This window comes from Dipodomys ordii, unplaced genomic scaffold, assembly GCF_000151885.1.
Source record: "Dipodomys ordii isolate 6190 unplaced genomic scaffold, Dord_2.0 Scaffold17, whole genome shotgun sequence".
NCBI classification, from domain to species: Eukaryota; Metazoa; Chordata; class Mammalia; order Rodentia; family Heteromyidae; genus Dipodomys; species Dipodomys ordii.
This window is the reverse complement of record NW_012267233.1, coordinates 21,585,445-21,609,409: the sequence shown is the minus strand read 5'-3', so window position 1 is coordinate 21,609,409 and position 23,965 is coordinate 21,585,445. Positions and strand designations below refer to the sequence as shown.

Genomic DNA, 23,965 nt, shown 5'->3' with positions numbered 1-23,965 from the left:
TTCAAAGTTTTTTATAATAAATTTCATAAATGTAGGTGATTTAGTGAGAGTTGTTGGAAACATTACAGAAGTTCTCTCCCAGTTGTTGTTTCCTCAGTGAAATATGAAGTGAGATCAACTCAGGAATGAAAACTGGAGAGAATTATTAAGCAAAAAGTGATAGGAAGGAAATAGTCATAAGAGTGGGGAAATATTATCTGGCAAAACTAAGCTTTAGCATTTAGGTTATAGGTGATAAACAAATTAGCTTGCTATAGGGAAAGGTTTAAACGGGTATCTAAGGGAGTGATTTTAATGATCGATGATGGAATCTAAATTGAGGTAGGGAAGACTCATTTCATGAGGGCGTAGAGAGACAGTAATGAAGTACTAGTGTCTGTAGGTTTTTTAAAATCCCCCAGGGTCAAAAATTTCTGAGAGACTGTGGTGGTTTCTTTTCTTGACCATGATTACTATTAATAGAGGCTCAGTGTTCCTGAAAATAACAAAGGAATAAGAGAGGGTTCTTTCTATCTGAACAGAGCTCTTTTTCATTTCTGAATCCAATTAGGTTAATTCGCAAAACATAAGAATATTTTACTACCTGCTTCTCCTACTTTTTCTAAGTCTTTTATCATCCTAATACTTAATATATTTGTTATGATTTCTACCATTTACTTCCTGTTTTTCTGTCTGAGACAGCTTCATGATTTGTTATTACTGTACTATAAGAAATTATTACTTTGTAATTTTTGTTATTTAAAAACAAATGTATGTAACTTTTTTTGCTTTTCTTTGCAGGCACTATTTCATGGGAAGTTTATTGATACTGGTTTTTCTTTACCATTCTACAAGCGTATGCTAAGTAAAAAACTTACTATTAAGGATCTGGAGTCTATTGATACTGAATTTTATAACTCTCTTATCTGGATAAGGTTTGAAGATTTATTTTTTTCAGTAATGCATTTTCTTAAAATCCATTTATTCATTTTGTCAATTAGAATGTATGTATCGTATATCTCTTTATGTATGGATATATGTATTATTTATTTTATCTAGGGATAACAACATAGAAGAATGTGGCTTAGAAATGTACTTTTCTGTTGACATGGAGATTTTAGGAAAAGTCACTTCACATGACCTGAAGTTGGGAGGTTCCAATATTCTGGTGACTGAGGAAAACAAAGATGAATATATTGGGTAAGCTAATAGACTAGCTTTTTTACACGTTAAAACTTAATCCTCAATCTGTACTCCTAATTTTATTATTGCAAATAAACTTGGGAAAATACCAGTGTTCTTGAAATAAGAAAGTACATAACAGCTTTCACTTTCTCACTGCCATTTGCTGCAAACATTCTGCTGTGACCAGGTAAAGAATCATTGAATATTGATATTGTAAAGGGGCTGTGCAGACCTTCTTGTTTAGATGAAAGCAGAGCCTTACTCTGGTAGTTTGGAGCAACGCATTGGTTTTTGTTTTTTAAGATGGGGGTCCAGATGGGCCTCTGTGCTATAGTTTGCTCACTTGAAAGTTCTGATTTTTTCTACCTATAGTCTCTTCTGACCCCTTTCTATTTGTATTACTACCATTCTCACTCTCATCTTCACTGGACTCTGGCTTTCATTTTTGTTTCTTCCTGTCAGGTTCTTGTATTTTTTGTTTTTATTTTTAAAATAGGATCATATCATTAATGTTACTCTAGCTAGTCTTTTCTATCTTTCAGGTCAGTAAATAGATACCCCTCATTTTCTAATACCTACATAAATTACAGTATATTGACTTCAATACTGTTCAGTCATTTCTGATACTAGGAGTCATTCAGATAGTGCCCAGTTTGGATCAGTACGAGCAAGACAGCAGAAAACCTCCGTAAGCATGAATCCATATGTATCTGGAATAGATCTCCAGAAATGAGGTTATTGGGTTAAAAATACTTACGAGACATTTATGTTGTCACTTTCTTGGAAGGTTATAGTAATCCTTTCTTCTTGTCTTAATTAAATTAAATGTATACTTCTTAGCATTTGAGGCCTCTTGTTCCCTGCTTTTTTGCTAAAAAGAAATTACCAATCACTGATTTTTTCTTTCTACATCTTTGTATATTCTGAGGTATTTTTGGTTTGCTTTGTTGTGCATGAGTACTGGAAATTACAATATATTTATATTTTGAAGAACATACATTCATGAAGAGAGTATATAGTGTAAACCTAAGCCTTTTACAAAGTCTTAGTAGTAACAAATAAATAAGAACGACATGCCTTTAAGAAAAATAAGAAAAGGTTTATCACATCAGATTTATCACATTTATGTAGCTGTACTTTGAACTTTTTCTGTTTTGCATTAATTATACCTTAAAATTTTATCTGTATAGTACCTACTATAAAGAGTTGATAATCTAATCCTGAATACAGTTCTTGGAGGATTCTGTCTCAATCCCAAGTAAAGCAGGCATAAATTTTATTTTTTTAAACTTTTTTTTAAACTTTTAAAAACTGTGATATTACCCTTCTCTTAGCTGATACCTTTAATGAACAAAATAGTTCCTCAAAAAATAGGAGTAAATGAATGGTAGAAATATGAAGTATTGTCAGCATGCAGTGTGAGAAAGGAACTATCAGTTCTGCTGAGTGAAGGCAGGAAATCTCTTCATAGGATTTAAAACACCTGTGAGAAAGTGAGGCTGTAGTAGCTCACCACTATAATCTTTTTTTTGGGGGGGGGAGGGGGTGCAATCGTGGGACCTGAACTCTGGGCCTGGGCGCTGTACCTCAGCTCTTCAGCTCAAGGCTAGCGCTCTACCACTTGAGCCACAGCGCCACTTCCGGTTTTTTTTCTTTTTGCTTATATGGTGCTGAGGAATCGAACCCAGGGCCTCAGGCATGCAAGGCAAAAGTGCTCTACCACTGAGCCTCCTTCCCAGCCCTCAACCCCTATAATCTTAGCCTCTCAGGAGGCTACGATCTGAGAATTGCCCTTTAAAGCCAGCTGGGACAGGAAAGTTTGAAACTTGTCTTTAGTTAACTACCCAGAAGTAGAGCTGTGGCTTAAGTGGTAGAGCACTAACCTGGAGCACATGTTAGGGACAGTGTCCAGGGCCTGAGTTCAAGCATCCAAGACCAGCACACACACAAAAACACAACATCTGTGAGAATGATGAAGATTTTCTGGGGAGGTGGAAAATAACAAGAACATAGGAAATAAAGGGGATTAGTTTAATTTGTGAATCTACAACTTCAGTGTTTAGGAATGTAAGAGAGTGAGAGCTGGGCTCACGTCTGTAATAATAGCTACTTAAGAGGTTGAGATCTGAGGATGATGGTTCAAAGCCAGCCTGGGCAGGAAAGTTCCTGTGAGACTCATATCTCCAATTAACTATTCAGAAACAGCAAGTGGTTGTGACTCAAGTGGTAGAGCGCTAGCTTTGAGCACAGAGAGGCAAAGAGGCCCAGGGACAACACCTAGGCCCTGAGTTCAAGCCCCACAATTGACAAAAAAGAGGGTGAGAAATAGTGCCTAGACGGGAGCTTAGAATTATACCAGATTTTAATTTACTGTAAGAAAATTGTCATTCTAAAACATCTCAATTTTTATTCTGAATAATAATCATAAACTGAGATAGCACCACCAGAATTATTTGGAGAATGACAGGGCATGTTGAGGATAAACTGGGAGACAGTTAACAAAGGTGGTAGTTAGAGATCAGAATACTAGAGGTCGTTTTAGTAATCTAGTAATGAGACTTGAAATACAACCAGCTATAGAACTTTAAAAAATGACAGAATGGCCAGGCGCTGGCGGCTCACGCCTATAATGCTAGCTACTCAGGAGGCTGAGATCGGAGGATTGCGGTTCAAAGCCAGCTGGGGCAAGAAAGTCCATGAGATCTGATCTCCAATTAACCACCAGAAAACCGGAAGTGGCTCTGTGGCTCAAGTGGTAGAACCGGTAGCCTTGAGCTGAATAGCTGAGGGACAGCGCCCAGGCCCAGAGTTCAAGTCCCATGACCAACCAAAAAACAAAAAAATGATAATGGTTTTTTTTGGGTCCGGTCGTGGGGCCGAACTCTGGGCCTGGGCGCTGTCCCTCAGCTCTTCAGCTCAAGGCTAGCGCTCTATCACTTGAGCCACAGCCCACTTCCGGCTTTTTTCTTTTTGCTTATGTGGTGCTGAGGAATCGAACCCAGGGCCTCAGGCATGCAAGGCAAGCACTCTACCACTGAGCCACCTTCCCAGCCCCATGATAATGGTTTTCTGAGGATGTAATCGAAATAGAGTGGCACAGTGTCCACATTGATTAATTTGAAGTTACCAAAGTTCAGAATTGGAATGAACACTCCTGGAAGGTACTGCATACAAAAGTTGGGAACATTAATGTTTGTTATAGGAGATCTAGATAGAATGATTGCTCAGAATATTTGACAATTAGGTCTTTTGTAACATTTGGGTTAACAGCATTTTGGGATCTTAGAAAAAATATTGGAATCCAAACTGCCATGGTTTATTTATTAAATTTGGGATGGGTAGGAAGTGAGAAAGTTGATATAAAGAATCTGTTCCCTCTTAGAAGTACAGTAATAAAGAGAGGAAAGAGAATAGTTTAAAAGACTTCCTTGGTTGAAGGAACAAACACATTTGGATTTTGTTTTTGCTTTTTGGTCAGTTGCGGAGCTTGAACTCATGGCCTGGGCACTGTCTCTGAGCTGCTTCTCTCCCCCCTCACACACTCCTCCCCGCCAGACTAGCACTTTACCACTTTAAGCCACAGCTCCACTTCAGTTTTCTGGTGGTTTTAACTGGAATAAGAGTCTCACAGACTTAGGCTGGCTTTGAACTGTGATCCTCAGATCTCAGCTTCCTGAGTAGTTAGGATTACATGTGTGAGTCACTGGCAAGCAGCTGAGGCAAAGGATTATTAACTGATGAAAATCAACTTCCCTTAGGACCCAAAATGAAAAGATAGAATTAGACTAGCATGAATAGATTGTTTTCTGATATTTGCTCATATTAATCTTCCTTTTTAGGCAGTTTGTGCTGTTTATCCAGAAGTTCATATAGCCAGACCCATCTTTTCAAAGGTCCTTATACTGATAGATCACTGACAGATTTTTCTTCCTTCTTTTTTGTCCTACTTCCCTATACTATGGCTATTTTAAATATTTTCAGAATATTCAATTTTTATCATAGTTGATATTTTCTTTTTGTTATGAAATCTGTTTTTCAACCAAAAAGCATGTAAAGAACCTGTTTTCTAGTTTTAATCCTTCCAAACTATGAAACTATAAAAAATAATGGACCAACGGCAGATTATCATTGCAGGTTATCAAGATAATCCCTGAGCCATTTTTCAAGTTCTTGGCAAAGGCACAAATGACCAGCCATTCTCCTATGCCAGCACACAATGTTTGGAGATGTGTTCATAGTGCTGAAATTTTGCTAGTGTACTGATAAGAAACTATTGTAAACTAACAGCAATCCCTTTTAACAGCTGTTGATACTTAGAACTGATTTCACATAAAATCATACTATTTCTATATATACATATATGCATGCATGCATAATACATATGTGTGTTGTACCTATTTACATATGTATATACATGAATGCATGTATACAGGTATGCTGTATATGTATGTGTGGTATATTGAGAACAAGAGAAGGCATTTAAGAAATTCTTGATGCTTTTAATCCTTTAACTTCACATACAGATGACCTGTTTTCAAATACCATCTTTGTTTTCAGTTTAATGACAGAATGGCGTTTTTCTCGAGGAGTACAAGAACAGACCAAAGCTTTCCTTGATGGTTTTAATGAAGTTGTTCCCCTTCAGTGGCTACAATACTTCGATGAAAAAGAATTGGAGGTTAGACTCTTTTATTATGCTCTTGTAGAAAACATGTTAATGGTGCAAGAAGCTGTTTTGGTGCCTCCTATTCCCCTCCCCTCCCCTCTCCTCCCTTCTCCTCTTCCCCCCCCTCCCCTTCCCTGCCCTCCCTTCCCCTTTGTCCTTCCTTCCTCCATCCCTCCCCTTCCTTTCCTTTCCCAACACAGGGTTTCTCTGTGTAAACCAAGCTAACGCCCAGCTCATAGTCTTCCTGCCACTACCTTTGTATGCTGGGAACATAGGCCAGGCCAACATGGCTGGCTTGTTTTGGAGCTTTTATAGAACAATTTCCACATATTTTAAAAATGTATAACACAATCTTCAAATATTGTCTAAATCTTTAGGTGGCATTAATTCTAGCATTTGTTAAGTGTCTTGATTATATTCTCTAAAATACAATGTATCATGAGTACAAAATCATCAATCAATGTCACCTACTAACAGTTATAAGGAATGATTTCAATATTATTAATAACTTGAGGACATTTCTGAAATTTTAGTTCAGTACTATTCAAAGATTAGAATTTTAAGTAATGAATTCTTAGTGCTCTTAACTGTATGTTGGTTTTTTAGAAGTAGATCAGAAATTCTTTTTGTTTGTATATATGTGATAGAATACAGATAAAATTTATCATCTTAGTAATGATAAGTATAATTTTTAGTAATACTAAGTATAATTATATCATCTCCAGGATTCCTTCATATTGTAAAAGTAAAACCCTTATACGTATATACCCCCTCAGGCCTGGCCACTATTCTAAAGATCTATACTTTAAATGAAATCTTGCAGTATTTGTCTTTCTATGATTATTGATGTCACTCAGCATGAAATGTTGTCCATTCTCTACCATGTGTCAGAATAATATTCCCATTATATATTTTAAATGAGAAAAAATTTTAACCAAATATACACAAGACCTCTATACTAAAAATATTGTTCAGAAAAGAAGGCCTTATAAATGGAATGATATATCTGTCTTATTTTCAAATTCCAAACAGAATTATTTTTGTAAAAAATTATAGGTTGATTTTAACATTATAGACTGATTTCTAAAATGACAATAAAGTATAGAGGCTATAGAATAGCCAAAATATTTGAAAAAGGATACTCTTGTAGAATTTATAGACTGGTTTTTAAGACTTATCTATAAAACCAAAGTAACTAAGATTGTGTGGAAGCCAGGTGCTGGTGGCTCAAATTGGTAGAGCACTAGCCTTGAGCAAAAGAGCTCAGAGATAGCACCCAGATCCTGAGTGCAAGCTCATGACCACTAGCACCACCAACAACCAAAAAAAGTAGATAGTGGTATTTGTGAAAGGATGAACAGACTGCTCAATGTCATCTAAAAAATACAGAAATACACCCACACATTTATTGTCGATTTATGTTCAACAAAAGTGCAAGTATTTCAATGAGAAAATGCATAAACCTTTTCAATAAATAATGTTGGATCAACTGGATATCAATATGGGAGAAAATTAACATTGACACTTCCCTCAGTCCATAAACAAAGATTCATTTTAAATTATAAGTACAAAGCATGGAGAAACTTTTGTAAAAGAAAATTACAGATGAATTTTGACCTTACCAAATCTAAAAACTTATCTTCAAAAGACACTATGAAAATGAAAGGCATCCTATAAATTGTGAGACAAAGGAATCATATTTAGAATATATTATTTAAACTCATAACTCCATGTAATGGGTGAAAATTCACTTCACAAGACAAGATATAAATTTTAGACAGTTCTACATACCGTAAGTCCTGCCTGTGAAGGAAACTGAGACCGAGGAGGAGGATGTGAGCCTCGGGTGTTTGAGCTGGCATAGGGAACCTAGGGAGACCCATCTCAAAACAAGTGTAAACATTAGCATACGCACACACAGATGGCAAGGGAACACACTGACAGATGCTCAGGAGTTACTGGGAAATGGAATGAAAAGTAAATGAAATACCACATTGGCTGGTAGTTTTATCTATCATAGATAGATAGGACTCAATCCATTTCCAACTCTAAAATACTTGGAATATCACTACCTAATGCTGATAGTTTCCTATATTGTTAAATGTATGTCGACCTATGTTCTCACAGATCATTATTAGGTATTTAATAAAGTGAAATGAAATATATATTTGCACAAATACTTGTATTTCAATGTTTATTGCATTGTGACTTATTACATCCCAAAGATGAAAGTGACTCAACTGTCCATCAACAAGTGAATGTTTATATAGTCATATAATGGAATACTAATCAGTGATATGTACCCACAACATGGGTGGACTTCAGAAATATGTGTGAGTGGTTATGGGCACTGAAGGGGACTAGAATGTGTGTGTGATATGGTACATGACAGAAACATGTATATATGCATATGATACCCTAAAAAAGGCATGGTGAACTTCTTGATCACATGGTGCTATAGATGGTTTGCTAGCAAAAAGGAGACACAATGGAAATATTCTTGAAGTTGTTGCACATTTTTATTCCATATATAATAACCTGAGGCTGTTTGAAAATTCCACATATGTGGAATATTTCCAGTTAAGCTAGATAAATGAATAATGAGCTTATTTTTTAAGTTTTTAAATATATCAGAGAGCATAGATTTGAAATAGAGAAGATATTTATGTTGGATAATAATTTGGATCCCTAGTTTGGGATGTCTGTAGATATGCTTTCCCTTACAGCTAGTTTCAGTTCAGTCAACATGGGTTAAAGAACAACCCAAACAATTCTTTATGCTGTGCTGTCAGAATTTGGATTTGCTTATTGTCATTCTTCCCACGCTCTTTACGATTGTGCCATGTGCATATATCCGAAAGTTTCACTGTAAGCCCTTCACTAAATCTTCGTTGTCACCTATACTGTGCTTGTCTTTCAGGTTATGTTGTGTGGCATGCAGGAGGTTGACTTAACAGATTGGCAGAGAAATACAGTTTATCGACATTATACAAGAAACAGCAAGCAAATTATTTGGTTTTGGCAGGTATTTGCTTTATCTTTTAAAACCAAGAATTCAAAGAAAATATTTTCTAATGAAATAATGGTTTAAAAGCATCTTTAAGTTATAATTTAATGACAAAAGTTTTAAACACAGCATTTCTTGGTACCAACTGAATTCTATACATTCTAACTATTTCTAGAAATAAATTAGAAAATATGAATGTATTATTATAGGGAGAGGAAGACAGGTTTAGATAGAGTCTCATTGGAAAGCAAGCCCAGGTTAACCAACTACATCATTTTTCTGCCCAACCTTCCCAAATGCTGGGATAATGGATGATCTCTACTATGCCCAGTCAGGACTGTGTTTTTTATGAGAAAATCAACACATATTTACTCATTCTTCTGGGGTGATAATATTGTAAGGAAATGGGATAACATCCAAAAGAAGATAATGTCCAAAAATAACTTTATTTTTGTTTGTGTTTTATCTATAAGGTGGGTCTCTGGACATCCAAGTGTACCAGACTATTTTTGAAGCACATTTTAGTAGATTTCTTATGTTTTTGAGAATTTAAAATCTCTAGTCCCAGCATATTCTCTACATAAGTACTAACTACTTGAAACTCATTAGAGCAACTTAATTAATTTCTGGCTTCTGTTTATCTGTTGTTACATTTAGGTTTTGTCTTAACATTGTATCTTTTCATAAGGATAGGTGTTATGAGTATATTTTTAATATGTTTCAAAATTCTATTGCTTAATATTTTAAAAAATATTTCTAAAAATATTTTAAAATATACTTCAAAATGTGCAGAATGACATATACCAAAATATTTAGTACAATATCACTGTATGCTAACAGGCTTGGAACAACCTAAATGTCAATCAGGAAAAAACTAACTAAATAAACTAATGAAATTTATATTCTAGATAATAAAAGTAGATGCCAGTATATGAATATATCAAAAAAAAGAAATCCCTGGTAACTGTAATAAAAGGAAGTTTAGTAATTAGAGGCCAATCTAAGAAAGCTGCTTTTCACACTGCATACCCTTGTACTACCTTTAAATTCTCTCTTCTCTATTATTTATAGAGAGATAGATAGATAGATAGATAGATAGATAGATAGGAATCAATCTATTTCCAAGTCTAAAATACTTGGATTGTATTATCTATAATCTGCACAGATGTTTGTAATGTTCCTTTTTTAGCCTGTTTTATTAGCTTCATTGAATTTCATGTTTTCTTCTTCATGTTTCCTTTGTCTAGACATTGGTACCTACATAGTAAAGGATCTTAGATTGCATAAATCTAAATAGAGCATTTATATTTTCTGAATTGACTTTGTGTTAGGGAAAATGATGAGGTTTAGATTAGACCTGGTAACAAAGCTGCTTCTCTTATTCTGTTAGGATATATGCTTTATCATAATTCTATGAAACATTTTTGGTCAAGATTAGGATATTTTTTTTCTTATGCTCAGCAACTATATTTTTTGTTTTAAAGATACAGTTCTAAAAGCCCAGTGCTGGTGGCTCATGCCTGTAATCCTAGCTACTCAGGAGGCTGAGATCTGAGGATCAAGGTTCAAGCCAGCCTGGGCAGGAAAAGCTATGCTCTTATCTCCAATAAACAACCAGAAACTGGAAGTGGAGCTGTTGTTCAAGTGGTAGAGCACTAAGCCTTGAGCTGAAGAGTGGAGGGACAATGCCCAGGTCCAGAGTTCAAGCCCCATGACCAACAAAAAAAGAAAAGAGAAGTGGCGCTGTGGCACAAGTGGTAGAGCGCTCCTTGAGCTAAAGAGCGCAGGGACAGCGACCAGGCCCAGAGTTCAAGCCCCACGACCAACCAAACAAACAAAAAAGATACATTTCTACTCTCAAACTGTTCCCTAAGTTCTTTGCTTTGATTTACCTGAAACAAATGAAATCAGTATTTCAATGTATTTTCCATTTATGTCCTTTCTTAAAAACAAACAAAAAACTCCAGGCAGTAAACCAGGTAATTTCAGAGAAATTTGTCCTTATTGGAAAATGTTTATTGGAATAAGTATGAGAAACTGTTGAAAGTAGCAAAAGGAAGGTGTTCATTTGCTTTTGTAGCTTAAAAGGGAGATAGGTAACTCAAGTAACAGTGGTTAAATTAGACCTGAGTTCAAAGGCTAGTTCTGTCACTTCTTAGCGTTTGAAAAGGACCAAACTCTACAGGCCTGCATTTTTCTTCCATGGAGAAGATAATTCTATGACCATTAGCTAATAATTATATCTGTCACATAGAAGTATTGCAAGGCAGTATCTTCACAAATAAAATTAAAAAAAAAGAAGTATTGCAAGGTTTAAACAAATGAGAAGCATATGACAGTGTGTGGCTAAGGCCCTCAACAGGGGACAAATAGCCCAATATCTGCTCTGATTGCCCCTTTTAGTGAAATGAACAAGTGATGTAACCGTTAAAGCCTTTCTTTAGTGTTCTCGTTTATTTCCAGCAGCATCCAGGCATCAGGGTTAAATGGAATAATTGAGTAAGATTCATACTTACTTTGCATAGTGTCTAACCTGAATAAATGATAAATGCTGTACCCATTTTCTATCACATATCTTTTGAACAAACTTCAGTGCTAAATATTGTTTAATTTCTTTAACTGTCTATTATTTTCATTCTTGAAGAGGATTTAGCATTCATTTAAAAAATTCAAGTACATTTTTTGTGTTACACAGTTTGTGAAAGAGACAGACAATGAAGTAAGAATGCGACTATTGCAGTTTGTCACTGGAACCTGCCGATTACCTCTAGGAGGATTTGCTGAGCTCATGGGTAATTGGATTTCCACTGCAGTTTGTTGATGATTTTGTTGTATTGATAGCCTTGAGATATACCTGATAGACTTGAACTTAAGGATTATTATTGGAGATATATCTGATAGACTTGAACTTAAGGATTATTGTTGGAGCTCTATGTAAGGTTCCAGCCATAAGAAATAAACATGGTAGTTAATATCCAAGGACTTTTATGTAAGATAAAAATCACTGTTTCCTCATATAGACTAAATGGCCATGGCTTTGCTTCCTAGGGAAGGCAGTATGATTCTGAAGAAATAGCTGTCTTTCTATAGATGTAATTCTTACTGAATATCTGTAGCACTAAGCTTCTCCAAGTGGAAGCAACTCACATTGGGAACCTCTTCTTTGATTTATTCTGCATCATCATATGACTGTACAACATGTTCTGCTATGTAATGAGTTGTCAAAACCAAGAATTTAAAAGACCAGATAAATATTATTTTATTTTCCTGGTTTAGGAAGTAATGGGCCTCAAAAGTTTTGTATTGAAAAAGTTGGCAAAGACACCTGGTTACCAAGAAGCCATACATGGTAAGTTCAAGAATCCTAAATAGGAAGATGAAAGCAGTCTTTTGTAAGCTCTTCAGGAGTGGTGGCATGGCTCAAGTGTTAAGGTTTTCAGCTGAGTTAAAAAAAAAAAAGCCATGATAGCACAGATTTTGAGTTCAAGCCCCCCCCCCCCCGTAGTACTGGTTTGAACACAAACACAAAACATGTAAAATCCAGTATAACTTACCCCTTTTGAAAAGAAATTAACATAGCAGACAATAAACACCTTAAAATTACTTTTTATTAATTAGAATGTTTGAGAAGGTGTTACATTGACTCAGTAAGTATTTATAGTACCAGGTATATATAAAGCAATCCTTGTCTTGTTTGAATTTAGCATTCCCTATTAGGGCACAAATAACAAGTGGAAATAAAGTGCTATGATAGAGAACAACTAGAAGTTGTTAGGTGGTCAGGGAAATTTCTAAGAAGGGGTAATATTTAATTTGAGTGTAATAATGGCATGCTATGGGGGAAGAAATAGAGGATAAAGCATTCTTTGAGCAGAAATATTAAGTAAACAAAAACCCTGAAGTAAGAATAATTATTCAAGGAAATAAAAGATGATCAATGTTATTAGAATTTGGTGAATCAGAGCATAGGAAAAGAATTTGGAAACATAGGTAGGGGCTACATTATATATATCCTTGTTGCCTGTTTTAAGGAATTGGTGTTCTATTATAAGGAAAATTTGATGTTTTAAATAATAAATAATGAGATCCAAGAAATGTCATCTGTCAACAATGTAAAGAAGCAATTGATGTAAAAGTGAATTCAGGAAGATTAGTCACAGAAATATTCTATTACCCAAACAAGTAGTGATGGCTCAGAAATAAGTGGTTCTTTGTGGCAGTCAGAACTATTTTTATACTATCATTATCTGGCTATTATTTTGAAATTTATACTTAAGGTGCAAAAGCAATACGGGCTGAAACTTAAGGGAGGCTTTCATAGAAATCAGGGCAATGACAACAGTACACATTTGTAAGGACAAAGACAGAAGATGTATTTGTTGAAGACTGTCTTTATAAGGCAGGCAATTAAAAATTATAGTTTATTAAATTTCAAAGCTTGAAGGTATGTCTTAATATTCTATGTGAAGAAATAAGAAGTTTGCCTATGACATTTCCATGCACTGAAGAATGATTTCTTGAAGGAAAGTTCTTGGGCAGTTACTTCAGTTAAAAGGTTAAATTGACTTGCTTTTTCATGGTACACTTTTACATGAAAGAATGAAAAACTGCTTGTTCACTTGGGTATTTCACTTTCTTTTTTGATAAGCAATGAAGTAAACTTGTCACTTCAAGAAAAATAAGTGAGGGGCTGGGAAGTTGGCTCAGTGGTAGAGCGCTTGCCTTGCATGCCTGAGGCACTGGGTTCGATTCCTCAGCACCACGTAAGAAAAAAGCCGGAAGTGGCGCTGTGGCTCAAGTGGTAGAGGGCTAGCCTTGAGCTGAAGAGCTGAGGGACAGCACTCAGGCCCAGAGTTCAGGCCCCACGACTGGATCCCCCCAAAAAAAAAGAAAGAAAAAGAAGTGACATTTGTTCTGTTTATTTTTTGAGCTCTGTTTATTTTTGAGCCAGCTCAAGCTGGCCTGAGTGGATAGAAGACCCACTCACAGTACCAAAGATATCAATGAATTAACCACAAAATCCAAGCTCTCTTTGGTATTAACAACAAAATTAGTATCATACCAAAGAGAGCTTGGATTTTGTGGTTAATTCAGAATCCTTACTGTGCATAACCTTGTCAAATTTAATGTAGTTAAATCAAAGAATATCAACTTATCTGAAAAGTTAATGAGTTCATTTCCATTTTCTAGTCCATTGCCTTAACCACTCATCCTCGACTACTGGCTTCATTTCCATTTTCTAACTCCTTATCTGTCTGTGGTTTTGTAATCCTCAGGAGGCTAAGATGTGAGGATTTCTGTTTTTCATATGTTTAATCTAGATTTTCATGTAATGGTAACTCAAGAAATACAGAACATATTAAATGAATAAAATGTCTTCTATTAATCCACATATTAAAAAGATTTGCAAAAGAACAAAACAAATGCATTTCACTAGTTTTTGAAAATAGCTATTTTTTTCATGCTTATGTCAACATTAGTTTGTGTTTGTTTTGCCAGTCTTGGGCCTTGAACTCTGGGCCTTGGTGCTTGCCCTTTGCTTTTTTTCTTGAGCAAATAGAAAGACAATCTACTTGATTGCAAAACTTTTACCCCAGAAATTGTTAATGTGTAAATTTTAAGAAGCCAGAATTTATTTGGAATTTAAATTTTGATTAGTTTCAAAGACAAGATTTAAAACTATTTGCAGTTATTATAATGATAAACTGTGATCTCAAAAGTAATGATGATGGTCAATAGATAAAGAAAAGATGAGGACTGCATAGAATGGTGAAAGAGTAATGAGTTAATAGGCTGGCATTTTCAGTGAAGTAAACAGTAGTCATAAATTAGGAATGTCCTTATGGTAGCAAGAAGCTTAAAGTTATAATCCTGGGGTATATAACTGAAGATAGTAGAGGAACTGGATCAGTGAAAAGAGAAGACAAATAATTGAGGACTATGAGCCACCAAAACTTACAGTGGATAAAGGAAGACCACAGTCAGCAGATTATAGGAAACTGCACACTGAAAACAGTAAAATAAGTAAATAAATTAAAAAATCAGGAATTAGCAAGATCTGAGTTGGAGCACAGGGTTTGGGATTTTTGTGTGTGTGTTTGCCCATCCTGGGGCTTGAATTCAGAGCATAAATGCTTTCCTTGAGCTTCTTTTGCTCAAGACTGTTGCTCTTACTACTTAAGCCAAAGTTCCTTGTCCAGCTTTTTTCTGGTTAATTGGAGAAAAGTGTCTCAGGTGCTTTTCTGCCCAGGCTGGTTTGAAACCACAGTCCTCAGATTTTAGCCTCATGAGTGGCTAGGATTACAGATATGAGCCAACAGCACCTAGCTGGGATTTAATTTTTAACAGTAACTAAGCTAAGCAATTAGCATTGTTGTTGCTATCATCTTTAATGCAGTGCTTTACTTAGTACGGCAGCAGCTTTAAGCTTTTCTGAAGCTATGTACAGTTGGTGAGCTGAAAGCATATTGTTCCTTATACTACTTGGGAAATATATAGGCCAGTCTTGTCTCTGTTTTTTAATAAGAAAGCTGAAGTAGAAAATTTGATTTTGTGCCTTTGAAACACATCCACTTGAAAGCTAGGGTGAAAACTTAAAACTTTGATGTTAACATAGTAAGAATCCTTTTATAAAACAGTACAATATACAATGGCTAATATTTTGGGTATTTTCAAAAAATCAACTTTTTTGTTCTCTGTCTCAATACCTGACAGTGTTAACAAGTGCACAAATGTGGATTTTAATATCTAGTGGGAAAACCAATCAGTCATAATACAAAGTGAATGTCAAAGAAGAAATAAAAGCTAGGTTGGGATGGGGGTGTGGTTCAAGTGCATATGACCAGCAAACATAAGGGCCTCAAGTTCAAAACTACACCACCAAAAAAAAGAAGTATAGATAGGTGACTTATTAATTCTCCTTATGATCCTCTTAGAAGATATTGTAGCATTTGCTCTGAAGAATAAGACTTCGACAGGCAGAAAAGGATATTTCAGACCAGACAGAGCTGAGAGCATGGTAACAGAAAATTATGCTAGAACAAGATTAGGAGATAAGAGGCAGTTCTAAAGAGCATCAGCCAAAATCTTGTACATCCACAGTTAGAAGCAGCAATGGAGAGGGTACAACTACTATGTCTTTTAGCAAGCCAAGCTTCTTTGGGCAATGTTAGGTATAAAAGCATAAAAGTTGTCTTGGTATAATACTGTATTGAAAGTGAAATTGTTTTCCGAATCTCCATCACTGTGAGACCCTTCCTGAGGCATCTGTTTTTGAAGCATATAAAGTGAAAGGTAGTAAATGTTCTAATTGCTACCATTATTATATTTAACTTCTATAAAATACAAACAGTATGGTTCAACCATACCAGTTTTAATCTGCTATTTCTAGAGATTTCATTTTCAACTTTCCCGATTCATAAATGGGAGCTGGCAAGGAAGTTTCCACCTGAGGAAATGAAGTCATAGGAACATTCTGCCTATGCTTACTTATTTTATGAAGCCACAAATAGGGTGGGGGAAACATGCCTTGGATACTGGAATTCTAATACAGCCGGTTGGTACTGTATTTTAGGAAGTTTTAGGTACTTTTTTTTTTGTAAATTGAAAAGTAGTGTATTTTTAGTTGTTTGATTTTGTTGTCATCAGTTGTAGGACTTGAACTTAGACCTGGGTGCTGTCCTTGAGCTCTTTTTGATCAAGCCAGCACTACCACTTTGAGCCACAGCTCCACTTTCATTTTTTGTTTTTTTTTTTTAAGTGAATAATTAGAATAATTGGAGATAAGAGTCTAAGTGAATTTTTCTGCCTGGGCTGGCTTAGAACTGTGATCCTCAGATCTCAGTCTTCTGAGGACCCAGGATTACAGGTGTGAGCTAGTGGTGTCTGCCTCTTTTTTTTTTTTTTAAATCATTTAATCCCAGAAAGGAATTAATGCTGACAGGACTGAAAAATTCAGTTTATAAGAATTTATAATCTTACATGGTTAGATTATTGAATTGACAATAAAAAGAATATTTCTTCATTTACTGTCTGCATTCTAGAAATTCTGTAAATTTTCATCTTCTAATCTCCTTAAACACCAGCTAGAAGAACCATATCTTGCACATAAATGTTTTCAGTTACTCTTTCTAATGACTGAAAGAAAAATGGACTCTTAGCCCAAAAGAAGTTAGGGCGACTCATGACACAGACATAATAAAACTGGTGCTTAAAGGAAAGATTCCAGTCTACCCATATTATTATATTCTGTCAAACATTATTTTTATGTATTCTTATGTTTGAATAAGTTCATCTTAGAAATGTGGGTGTTATATAATAATAAAATTATAATTGTAAATTTTACATATATAGCCTACTCCATTCAGCTTTTCAATGTGCTTTAAAGAATGCTGTATTTAAATACTGTATTATAAATCTCTTCAGTTTTATTGAAAACACCTCATTTTGTTTTTGTTTTTGTTCAGTTTTAATCGCTTGGATCTACCACCATATAAGAGTTATGAACAACTAAAGGAAAAACTTCTTTTTGCAATAGAAGAGACAGAGGGATTTGGACAAGAATGAATGTGGCTTCTTGTCTTGGAGGAGCTCTTGCATTTAAATACCCAGCCAAGAAAAATTGCACAGATAGTGTATATAAGCTGTTCATTCTGTACAGTGAATTTTCTGAACCTCTCAAAGTATAAATGTTTTCCATTCTTCCACAGAAATATGTAAAACAGTTCATCGTTTTCTACTTTATTTATTTTTCCCTTGAAATGACTGACCAGGAAAAAAAATCATCCTTAAATTTTGAAGCAAGACTTTATTAAAAATAAGTATATATCTATATAAACATATATGATTGTGGCTCTAGTTTTATAGAGCTCCAAGTATTAAACATGCCAGCTGTTCCTTCATAAAGGTATGATTTGCTTTACCTTTTCTGTTGTCCGGGGAGAAGTGCAAATTGTCCCATGGTCATCTCTCTTAGGTAATCATTCCTAAGGGTATTTAGTTGCATGGCTGTTCAGGAAGGTATTAAGGGCTTATGCCAAATCTTACCTGACTATATTAAAAATGCTGCTGGCTTTTATGAAGACAGGTGCTTGAACCTGTCCATTTGTTTTAAATGAATATTTGAAAAACTCCCTCTTTGCTCTATCAGTAATAACAGTTAAAGTAATGAATGAAATCTTAACTTACATGGAGCTCATGTACTCAATCCAATAACTGTTAAGAGATTGGGAAGAACTCATTGAGCAATGTAGAGATGTGTTTACATGTTTCTTTGGGATGTTAGGTATTTATGGAATTTTAAAGAATCAGGCATTTCTGTACTTGTTTTTTTTTTCAATGTGATGTTCTTCAGATCTACTAGTAATAAATTGATAGTTTGATATTTAGGAACATAAAAATGGTAATGTGGACTCTGCCACTTTTGTTTGTGTCCAAGCTTTGGCATTATAAAAACAGATAGATTGAATAAAAACAGATGAGTTGAAAAGTTGCATAAACATTTAAACAGACTAAGGACTTTCTATTACTGTTTGAATAGCCTAGTTGTTATCAGACTTATGAAAATTCTGTTCAGTTAAATGAGCATATAAAAAATCTATTTCTTCTATTCCCAATTTTCTAATTAAGTTAATTTTGTCCAAATAACATTTTTCATGATAAGAGTATTTGGTAAACTGTAAGATACAAATAAAATCTGAGGTGACTGATAATGCTGGTTTTAGCACAGTGGGTTTCCCAATTATATATAAAATTACAGTTTCATTTGTATCATGCTTCCAGTATATACTATAAATTTCATTGACTTAAATTTTTTTAATAAGAACTGATTTCTTAGAATGTTACCTGTAAATACTGCACTGCGTGCATACAGAACATACCAGTATACAACTTAATTTCTAAACACTAGTTTTTGTTTTGCCAAAATTTTATTTTTCTACACATTTTAGATTGCCCTGCATTTTTATTCACAATTCATAGTAAAGATGAAATAAAGACAGTGATCCATTTAGTTGAGTAGAATCCTTTCTCAGATCCTAATTACAAACTTTCTGCTTATTTTCAAGCTTAAAGAAATTGTTTTCTAACATTTAACAGGTTATTCAATAGTCTTCAAAGGACTGCTTAAAGTTTGTTCATAAGACAGAAAGCGCCTTGCTATATGAATTTACCTATCACGGAAGTCATTGTATGTCATCTGGTGGATATATGTTAGACTAATACCTTTGCAAAAAAAGAAAAAAAGTGCCTCGCAGGTAGGCATTCAGGGTATAGGCCCCTCTTGTATGAAGTTGCAGTATATCAGATAAGGCTATCAGGTGAGGCTACACAGAGCCCACCTCAGCTTTCTGCTTTCTAAAGACTACACACTTCACTATACCTTTCTACTTTTCATACCTAATTACATAAAAAGCAACCTTACAGAAAGACTGTCATTTACATAGTGACAGTCAGAAAGCCCAAGAAAAATGTAGTTCACTCCTCTCTTCCAATCCCTCCTCTGAGCTAGATAAGCAACAGATATTAGCACAAAATTCATTGTGCTTAAATACAGCTCGTGAGGAAATGCAGGACAGGGAGGCTCTCATGCGGGTTCACGTTACATTTTGCTTACATACCCACTAAAAATATTGTAAGCCTAGGGAATGTACACAGTTTCATCCATCAGATCAGTCTGTTCTCCAGGTAAAGCTACCATTGCTTTGATTTGTACTTTTGCTGAACAGTTGAAGGTAAAAATATTCACAGAACATTTTTCATAATGACTTTAAATGCCTAGAACTTCTTCACCTGAAATCTAGATTAAGATGGTGTGTTCACCTCATTGCCAGGCAACCTTGCTTCTATGTGAGGTTAAAAATGACCCTGATAAACTGCATCTGAAATTTTAATAAGTCCCCAGATCTGTAATAATTAGATCTATAATGAGGATTTTCCTTGAGTAAGAAAACTCTTACAACTGCCTGGCCCTTATGAAGACCCTGAGCTTGGTGAGATGATGTTTGTTTAGAGCACAATATGGATATTGTTTACACTGCTGGTAAGAGGCCTTCTGATAGAAAGCCCAAGGTCAACCTGCTGGCCAGTTATGGTTCCTGCCCTACTACTTTCTAAGTAAATTTGTCAAATATAGGTTGAGTCCTAATGAATATTGCAGAAGCAAAACATAATCTCTTGTTGAATTATGTGAATGAGAAAATAAAATTTTTCTTCTAACAACACTACTTTTCTTAATCTGTTGTACTTAATAGCAAAGTTTGGTCCATGTCCAAATTTGATGTCTCATGAATTGTGATGCCTCATGAATTTCTGGACCCAAATTTAGCAAATGAGTCAGATGTTAACAGTATTTTTAAGTGTACATAACAATGCTCATAGAAGTGGCGCTGTGGCTCAAGTGGTAGAGTGCTCGCCTTGAGCTGAAGAGCTGAGGGACAGTGCCCAGGCCCAGAGTTCAAGCCCCACGACCAACAACAACAACAGCTTAACAATGCTCATTATAAATCTTTTACATAAAAATGTATTCTGTCAGTTCTCACAACTCAATTACATGAGATTAGTGGGTTTTGTTTTAACCATGTTTAGTTTGGGAATGAGAGAAGGGATCTGCAAAGTCATGTTTACAGCATCCATATCTAGTTCACTATAAGCAATGACTAAAAACTTAGTGGGGAAAATTATGCCATCCAGAAGAACAAGAGTGCTGGAGTAGTAGCTCAGTGGTAGAACACATGGCTAGCATGTATGAGGACATGGGTTAAGTCCCCAGCCCTAATTGGAGAAAAAGGCAGACGTGAGAACAAGTACAATCTGTAGCATGCAAAAATAACAGCTTTTTTTTTTTTTTGCCTAGGATGCACAAGGTTCTGGGGTCAACCTTCAACACTGGGGGTGGGAGGAGGGGGGAAGGAGAGTATATACAAACTATTTTCTTACATCCTTAAAGGAAGAAAGGAGACAATCACAGTGGTACATACTTGTTGGTTGCAGCACCTGAGTGTGAGGCAGGATTGAGAGTTCGAGATTAGCTTGGACCATATATAATGTGACCCTATCTTGGGGAGGGGGTGGAGAAAAGGCAAAAACATAAGAGAGGGAAACCACTGCCTATGTCTGTGATACATACAAAATATACTACAGAGCTGGGCATCCATGGCTCACACCTGTAATCCTAGCTACTCAGGAGACAGATCTAAGGATCGCAGTTCAAAGCTAGGCCTGGCAGGAAACTCTGTGAGACTCTTTATCTCCCTCCAATAAACCACGCAGAAAAAGCTGGAAGTGGTGCTGTGACTCAAGTGGTAGAGAGCCCACCTTGAGCTTAAAAGCCTGATGACCAAAAAAAAAAAGATACTACAAGTTTGCAGTAAGTATGTGCAAAGGTATTAAGGCTGTTCAACCATTAGGTCAGGATTGCACACAAGGACAGTCAGGTAGACGGAAATTATACACGAATGAAACAGAACCAAAATGTTCGTTCTCAGGAGTGGGTCTCAACTATAAGGGAAACACCAAGAACCAATGTAAATCAGGTCACTGAGAAGTCAAAACAAAGAGGCACTTAGGAAGTACCAGATCAGAATCTTGGGAAGACATACCAAGCAATTTCACAACAATTTTAATGGAGAAAAACTACATTTGAATGGATGGTTAAATAAGTATATCCAAACAGTGGAATACTAGTCAAAAATTAGTAATAAGCTTAGATGAGTTTTCAGTAGCTGCATAGACAACCTCAAAAAGTCACATAACAATGATTCTTGAAATGACAAAATTGTAGAGAACAGATCAGTGGATGTCAGTCAAGGATGAGTAGAGTGTTAAGGAGACAGTGGTTTGCTATGACAACCCACTTAGCACTATGGACCTTTGTGGTAAACTGGTGGCAGGTATAAAAGTTTGCAAGTGATAAAATACGAACTGTGCACAAGTGAGACACATAGAAGTTAAAATATGAATTAGATCTATGGATTGTACCAGTATGTTTTCTGGTTTGGTATGTGTTCTAGCATAGTTGTTACTCTGGAGGGCAAACTGAAATAAGGGTACATACAACCTCAGTGAGAAGCTTTTGAAATTTCTTCGTGAACCTAATTATCTCAAAATAACATTTTAAGTTCTACAAAATATCAGAAGATCCTTCCATACATGGAATTTTGTATATGTGTGCAGGAAACTGAACCCAGGATCTTATGTATGCTACATATTCTCTTTACAGCTGTGATATACCCGCAGCCCCAGAGATTGTTTTTCTACTAAACCCCTAGTTGCCACCTTCTATTGATTATCTAATCTTGATGGTAACAAAAGAATTACACCCCTAAAAAATTACATTTAAGGCCGGGCGCTGGTGGCTCACGCCTGTAATCCTAGCTACTCAGGAGGCTGAGATCTGAGGATCGCGGTTCAAAGCCAGCCTGGGCAGGAGGGACCATGAGACTCCTATCTCCAATAAACCACCAGAAAACCGGAAGTGGCGCTGTAGCTCAAGTGGTAGAGCGCTCGCCTTGAGCTGAAGAGCTGAGGGACAGCGCCCAGGCCCAGAGTTCAAGCCCCACGGCCGACCAAAAAAAAAAAAAATTACATTTTAGTCACTCTTAAAAATGAGAAAAGTGGTGGCTGTACCTCTAATAGAGCACTTGTTCACATGTGCTCATGCCAGGGTTTAATCCACAGCACTTGAGAGGTAAGAATTTTAGCACAGTATGCTGGTTTGAGTTAATAAATTGCAGGTTTGAGAAAAATCCAAATTAGAAATTCAAAAACAGAATTGGACAAAGGTTTGAAATGACTGCTGTCTGAAACTGAGAAAAAAACTTAAGAAAAAGAAACATCTCAAGAATAAAGACAATTGTAATTATTACAAAGGCAGAAGACATTTGAACATTAAGAGGTACAGGAAGAAAAAACTTACAAAAGGTTACAATAAAAAGTTAAATATCTGAGAGATGAATATGAAAAGGCAAAAAAGATCTAATATATGTATCATTAACTGCAGTCCCTGAAGTAGGGTGGAACTGTTCTCAATGGTTCATCAGGCCAATATGAAATGGACAGTTGGCAAGAAACTGGACTAGCCTTTCCAAAGTACAGTTTTGCAAGAAGAAAAAAAAAATTCTACATTAAAAGCAACTAAACTGCTAAACTGTCAATTAAATGCAACATATGGTCTTTGGCCCTAGTTTTAAAAAGTATAAGACTTTATTAAAAGTATAGCTTTTAATAAGGCTTTTGATATTAGGTGATATTAGAGAATTGTCAACTTTCCATTTATGATAATGGACTTGTATTTGTTTTGGAAGCCTTTACTCTGAAGAGTTAAATATTTTAGGGTGAAATATTCTGTCTACAGTTTCAAAGATTTTAGAAAGATCTATGAATAGACAAGTATAAGTAGACTATAGCAGAAGAAACAGTTGTTGGGTATATAGAATTCACTTTGCCTTAATGTTTAAAGATTCACATGATAAACAGGGCATTTCTAAACCATTTGCCTTATTTCACTATTACAATTCTCAAATCCTTTGTTACACTTTCAAGGATTATCTAAGAGGCATTCAAAATTTCCACTTTGCAAAAACTTGAGATTTTCAGTTGTGGCAAACTCAAGTTAAATCATGGTTCTACCTAATTAAACCAAGTTAATTTCAATTTAATCCTAAATTCTGAGTTCCTTTCATCTGGTAAGGATATAGAATTCTGGCTTTCTCTACTGTCAAATTTGTGAGACTATACATTTTAAGGAAAAACTACTCAGCTTCAGAGGTTGAATTCTACCCTTATGCTGGTTGACTCCAAAATGACTTGCTTAACTAATTTAAACCAAGAACCCCACCAATGTCCTAACACTTCCCCTGTACCTTCTCTAAGATCTCAACTATGAATCAAATTCAACTTGAAAACCCACTCTGCTGCACAAAGCTTTTCTTTCATGATGTCCTATATCTTCATATGGAATCTATAAATATTTTATATGTTTGTCTCACAGGCAAAATAATCTGTCTAAGCCATGAAATTTACTGCAACAATTTTAGTACAATATGGCAATCATTTATTGTGTTATTTACAAAGCCTAGAATTTTGTATATGTAACCTGTTAAATTGTAACATTAAAAGGATGGAGCCACAGA

At 35.5% G+C, this 23,965-nt stretch overlaps 1 protein-coding gene across 2 annotated transcripts in view; it reads left to right on the top strand.

Annotated features, from left to right (window-relative positions):
• Wwp1 (WW domain containing E3 ubiquitin protein ligase 1) overlaps window positions 1-20,059 on the top strand; it is a 69,338-nt gene extending 49,279 nt beyond the window's left edge. For both annotated transcript variants that reach the window (XM_013012506.1, XM_013012505.1), the window contains exons 20-26: window positions 781-914; window positions 1,039-1,179; window positions 5,722-5,842; window positions 8,751-8,855; window positions 11,533-11,629; window positions 12,114-12,186; window positions 17,303-20,059. In XM_013012506.1, coding sequence (XP_012867960.1) covers window positions 781-914; window positions 1,039-1,179; window positions 5,722-5,842; window positions 8,751-8,855; window positions 11,533-11,629; window positions 12,114-12,186; window positions 17,303-17,402 — 771 coding nt within the window. In that variant the 3' untranslated portion in view covers window positions 17,403-20,059. The remainder of the gene's footprint in view (window positions 1-780; window positions 915-1,038; window positions 1,180-5,721; window positions 5,843-8,750; window positions 8,856-11,532; window positions 11,630-12,113; window positions 12,187-17,302) is intronic.
• Window positions 20,060-23,965: the final 3,906 nt, after the last annotated feature.